Below are 5,639 nucleotides of genomic sequence, written 5' to 3'. Positions count from 1 at the left end.
TCTTCGCCCGGGCCAGCGGCGGCGGTGCTGGCGGTGGCGGCGGCGGTGGCAGCGGAGGAGGGGAGGTGGAGGAGGAGGAGGAGGAGGAGGAGGAGCGGTTGGCTGCTGCACCCCGCTCGGCACTGCGGAGCGAGCCCGCCCGCCCCGGGAGCTCGCCTCCCCGGTGCTCCCCCTCCCCGCCCCCCCGTCCCCGCCCGTGGCGCTGCCTCCTCCAAATGAGCGATTCGCCCGCTGGATCTAACCCAAGGACACCGGAAAGCAGCAGTAGCGGCAGCGGCGGCGGCGGTAGCGGCAACAGCCAGAGCGGCGGCGGAGGGAAGAGACCAGCGGTCCCGGCGGCGGTGTCCCTCCTGCCTCCGGCGGACCCCCTGCGGCAGGCGAACCGACTCCCCATCAGGGTACTGAAGATGCTGAGCGCGCACACCGGCCACCTCTTGCACCCGGAATACCTGCAGCCGCTTTCCTCCACTCCAGTCAGCCCCATCGAGGTCAGTACCTGCTCAGCAAACTACGCTGCCTCCCCCCACCCCATCCCACTCCCACCCGCCACGACCTATCTCTCCCTGGTCCTGCCTGAAACGGCAGCCCTATTCCCCGAGATCCCAATCCCCCAATCCCCAGGACCTCCGAGTTCAGCTTAGTGGAATCGGGCCACTCTAGTGTACTGGGGCTGGGGGGCCACGGAGGAAGGGGAGTCAGATCAGCGGTGGATACTACTGGAGCATTGCTTACACCTCTAGGCTTATCCCTTCTACCAGTAGATTTTTGCTGCCTAGTTTCTTTGCTCCTGTTAATCCTCTTTCCCTGGTCTGCGCCGGGCCCAGCTTCAGGGTTCCTAGAGGCAATCTTGCAGTGGGATCTAGACTTTCCACCCCCGCGCCCCGCCCCACCTCCCATCCCTACTCGAAAGAATCTTAAATGCTGCAACGACCCCTCTACCGCCATCCCCTCACTAATTCAATAAACACCTCTTCGCCTTCAAGTCCCGTCCAGTCCACTCTCGGGTTCCCGTCCGAAAAGCTGAAAATTCTCCCCACTCCATTCTTGGGGCGCCCTCCCCTGGGGCGCTGCAGTGGGTGCACTATCCGGCCCTTTGCTGGGAATGCAATCATCCACGCCCCCTACTCCAGTGCCCCTACGCGCCTCCTGTGACCTCTAGGTCCTGAAGTTCGCTTAACTGGGGTATAAGTTTTCCCTGGAACCTGAAGTGTAGGGGGAAGTGGTGTGGTGCGGGTGGACGTGGACCGGGAAGGAAGAGCCAGATCCTTGCTCTCCTCGTTTAGGAGGCTAAGAAAAAGCTGAGTTCCTTCCACCGCTAGCTGTTCTCTTCCCTTCTATTCCCCTACATGCCCTCCCCAAAGAGATGGTATTTTCTTTCTTCCAGGCCCTAAGGGTCAAAAACTCCCCCCCCCCCACACACACACACACACCCTGGGTGTGACTATGTTTAGGAGAGTCACAAACCGGCAGAGAAAGTGACCCTTAAGGTGGCCTTTCTCCTTCCTCTTCCTCCGGGGCCTAAGAAACCTTGGTTGCTAACTCACGTTGGGGGAGGGAGGATTCCAGCTATCCCCCGCTGCGTTCCACCCTCCCGGTAGATGCTTCTGTCCCTAGAACCCTCCCACTGTCATCCCCAGCTCCCCGGGGCTCCCTCGCGCTCCATTCGCTTAGTCTCGTTATCTCACTCTGTCCCTTTACCTCCTTTCTCTCTTCCTCTCTTCCCCCCCTTCCCCCTGTCGCTATCTCTCGCAGCTGGACGCCAAGAAAAGCCCGCTGGCGCTGCTGGCCCAAACCTGCTCGCAGATCGGCAAACCTGATCCACCACCCTCCTCCAAGCTCAACTCAGTGGCAGCGGCTGCGGCCAACGGGCTTGGAGCGGAGAAGGACTCTGGTCGCTCCTCCTCAGCAGCCTCCTCAGCTTCTGCGGCTCTCAAACAGTTAGGGGACTCGCCGACCGAGGATAAGTCCAGCTTCAAACCCTACTCCAAAGGGTCTGGTGGGGATTCCCGCAAAGACGGAGGCTCTTCTTCCAACTCTTCCTCCTCCTCTTCCTCTTCCTCTCCTGGAGACAAGGCTGGGTTCAGGGTGCCCAGCGCAGCCTGCCCGCCTTTCCCCCCGCACGGAGGTCCAGTCTCTGCTTCTTCCTCGTCCTCCTCCCCCGGCAACTCCCGGGGCGGGTCGCCGCACCACACGGACTGCAAGGGCAGCGGCGGCGGTGGAGGTGGTGGAGGCGGGGGCGGAGGGGAGCTGGATAAGAAAGATCAAGAACCCAAGCCCAGCCCGGAGGCGGGAACCGGGAGCCGCAGCGCCGAGCCCGCATCGCACGGCGGGGAGGCTGGGTCGTCTGGGCGCAAGTCAGAGCCGCCCGCGGCGTTGGTGGGCGCCGGCCACGTGGCACCTGTGTCTCCCTACAAACCAGGCCACTCCGTGTTCCCCTTGCCACCCTCCAGCATCGGCTATCACGGCTCCATCGTGGGCGCCTACGCAGGCTACCCGTCCCAGTTCGTGCCTGGTCTGGATCCTAGCAAATCTGGGCTGGTGGGGGGTCAGCTGTCCGGGGGGCTGGGTCTGCCTCCCGGCAAGCCCCCCAGCTCCAGCCCGTTGACTGGCGCCTCACCACCCTCATTTCTGCAGGGATTATGCCGGGACCCCTACTGCCTGGGCGGCTACCACAGCGCCTCCTCACACTTGGGTGGCTCTAGCTGCTCCACTTGCAGTGCGCACGAGCCCGCTGGGCCCAGCCTAAAGCCAGGGGGCTACCCACTCGTGTACCCTGGCCATCCGCTCCAGCCCGCAGCCCTCTCCTCCAGCGCAGCGCAGGCTGCGCTCCCGGGACATCCACTCTACACCTACGGCTTCATGCTGCAGAACGAACCGCTGCCACACAGCTGTAACTGGGTGGCGGCCAGCGGGCCATGTGACAAGCGCTTCGCCACCTCGGAGGAGTTGCTCAGCCACCTACGGACCCACACGGCCCTCCCCGGCGCGGAGAAACTACTAGCCGCTTACCCCGGGGGGTCGGGCCTGAGCAGTGCGGCCGCCGCTGCGGCTGCAGCTTCCTGTCACCTACACCTCCCTCCACCCGCCGCCCCGGGCAGCCCCGGGTCGCTGTCCTTGCGGAGTCCACATACTTTGGGGTTAAGCCGGTACCACCCCTATGGCAAGAGCCACTTACCCACAGCTGGGGGCTTAGCTGTGCCATCCCTACCCACAGCAGGACCCTACTACTCTCCATATGCGCTCTACGGACAGAGACTATCCTCAGCCTCCGCTCTTGGATACCAGTAACTACAGCCTCTTCTCCCTGACCCTAACCCTCTGCTCAGCCTCCTTCTCTTCCACCTCCTTACTGCCACCGCCACCACCACCACCACTACCACCACCACCACCATGGCAGCAGCCTCCACCATCACTCCTCCTTCCTTGGATTCCCCTTCCTGACCCCACCCTCCTGGACTGTGTATTTATTTACTGTACTATTAGCTTACAAGCTGGGAATATAAGTGCATTAATGGCCCACGAGTCAATGTTATGCAAAAAGTCTGTGTCCCCCCTCAAATAATAATAATGATTAATTATCAAGTGAACAAAAGATCCCCACACCTCTTCTTTTCTTTTTTTCTCAGTCAGGTTTGGGTTTTAGACTTGCTTCTTCCCTACCTCCCCCTTTGTTTCTTTTTTGATTGGTTTGGTTTTATTGGGAGGAGGGGGAATCGGGGTTCTTGAATTCTTGGGTTTTTTGTTCGTTTTCTGAGGAGTTTCTTGCATGTTCTTGACACTTGAAAGTACATTGTTCTTCTGTCCACCTTTTCTCTCCTCTTGTTTCCATTGGTATTTTCCTTTTTTTTTCCTTTGTACAGGTAACAGAGGTGATTTTTTTTTTATATATATATACATATATATTTGGAGTGAAGGGGAGTCAGGCAGGCCCAAAGTTCAATGGCAGTGCTGTCTTGTTGCTCCTGGGCTTTGCCTTGCCCTCCTTCCCTTGGCACTGCCTCTCCTTCTCTCCATGCTCCACTTCGAGGCACTGGGCCCAAAGGCACAGAACCTTTCCTTGACCTGCAGCCGAGGAGCCCCTCTGGGTCGCTGGCGGCAGTTTCCCGATATTGAGACCCAGACAGCCCAACTGAGCATTTTCATTCACCCCTACACCCCAAATATACACGGTCATCAGGAATCTCCCTGCCAAAAGGGTCGGGTAATACAATACCCTAGGGAACCTAACCATCAGGGCCCACCTTAATTAAAAGTTCTAGATGGGCTGTGGCATGAAAGCCTGGCTCTTTCTAGTCTACCAAGTGCTTTATAGTCCTTTCTTTCTTTCTTTCTTTCTTTTTTTAATCCCTTATTGGGGTAGCAACCCTCGATGTACAGGAGAGAAAGGGGGACCTCTCTCTTCAGACATCTCCAGATCAGGAGACCGACCTAAAATTTTTCAATCAAATGCCATCTTAATACAATTGAGAAAACATTTGGAGGGAGGGAGCAAACTAGATAGAAACCCCCGTCCAAATCTCCACAGGCCTCAAGCTTTCAGTCCCTACCTGGTTCAGCTCCCCCCGGGAGCGGGCAGGCAAGTGGGCAAGGCATACTAGGTGACCTACGATACTCCCTCCCGCCTCCCCAGCCTGCTCTCCAGCCCCTCCCAGTCTGTCCCCTACTCCTCCACAGTCTTGCGCAGCGCGGAGGCTGTGGGGCCAGTTTTGGATGAATAGAGCTCTCTCCGTTGGTAAGACTTATTTTGTTAATAAATGGAATACTTGGCTATATTCACACCGTGGTGTGTTTCTCTCTTGCCTTCCTCATCGCCAGCCTCCAACTCCCCGCCCCAACTAGATACCCCTTCCTTTTTATTGTTTAAAAATTTTTAATGATTACCTCTTTAGGTCCTTACAAGGATGGATTTAATGCAGTCCTCAAGAAGAGAGGAAGGGGGAAAATCCTTGCCCCAATGTATTTCAAATAATAAAACAATCTTTATTATTTTTTCCACTTATTTATTTAGTTCCCAACCTCACTTCAAAGGCCATAGCATTTCCGGGGACCTGGGTGGAGGGCGTGTGTGAATGTGGTCTTTGCTCTGGGCCAAATCCGAGGTGAAGGGGGCTGAAAAGGGAATGGAGGGCTCCCCAAACTCCAAGCAGCTACACCTTCCAAGAGCTGGGCGAGGCGCGGCTGTGCCTGGAGACAACGAGCCTTTGGCGCCACCTAGCGGCACGCTTAAGTGCAACAGGAGAAAACGAAAGCAGCTGACTCCAGCCCCGACGGCACTTCTACCGAAGATGTTCCGGGATGATTCTACTTCTTGTTTGGGGTTTGTGTTTTCTTGCGCCTCGCCTCCCTAACGATTTTCCGGGCAAATCACGTTACCCAGGTGAAAACCAAAGGAAAAATACACCTGCTCAGAGCGAATTCCTAACAATTCCTCCGCACTACATTGAGCCAAAGTCGAGGTTTTTGAGCAGTGGGGAAATTTGCAAGGCCAGTGGTTTTTCAGAGACAGGTGTGGATCCCTGATGTTACTGTATGGGCTCAACAGCTAAAAAACGAACTCGAAACCATCTTCAGGAAGGGAAAGGTAGGCTCTCCGTTTCTTTCCTGCTAGCCTATTTTCCCCAGCTTTCAAGATTGGCGTT

General features: G+C 57.1%; 1 protein-coding gene across 2 annotated transcripts; it reads left to right on the top strand.

Moving 5' to 3' along the window:
• The first annotated feature begins 215 nt into the window (after positions 1-215).
• Positions 216-4,773, top strand: ZNF703 (zinc finger protein 703). Of its 2 annotated transcripts, XM_044660870.1 has the most exons (3): positions 216-285; positions 316-488; positions 1,753-4,773. In XM_044660870.1, exons 1-3 carry the CDS (start codon positions 216-218, stop codon positions 3,286-3,288), a joined length of 1,779 nt encoding a protein of 592 aa, XP_044516805.1. In that variant the 3' UTR covers positions 3,289-4,773. The 2 variants fall into 2 exon arrangements, with proteins under 2 accessions (XP_044516805.1, XP_044516804.1); XM_044660869.1 differs by having other exon boundaries at positions 216-488.
• The last annotated feature ends 866 nt before the right edge of the window (positions 4,774-5,639 follow it).

The sequence above is a fragment of the Gracilinanus agilis genome, chromosome 2 (genome assembly GCF_016433145.1).
Source record: "Gracilinanus agilis isolate LMUSP501 chromosome 2, AgileGrace, whole genome shotgun sequence".
Classification (NCBI taxonomy): Eukaryota; Metazoa; Chordata; class Mammalia; order Didelphimorphia; family Didelphidae; genus Gracilinanus; species Gracilinanus agilis.
The sequence above is the reverse complement of the archived record's forward strand: the minus strand, read 5'-3'. Positions and strand labels throughout refer to the sequence as shown.

Bases quoted from the DNA above. Each gene is read 5' to 3' on its own strand.
- ZNF703 (XM_044660869.1), top strand. From the start codon at position 216: ATGAGCGATTCGCCCGCTGGATCTAACCCAAGGACACCGGAAAGCAGC. The intron at 489-1,752 runs GTCAGTACCTGC...TATCTCTCGCAG, and splicing joins CTCCAGTCAGCCCCATCGAG to CTGGACGCCAAGAAAAGCCC.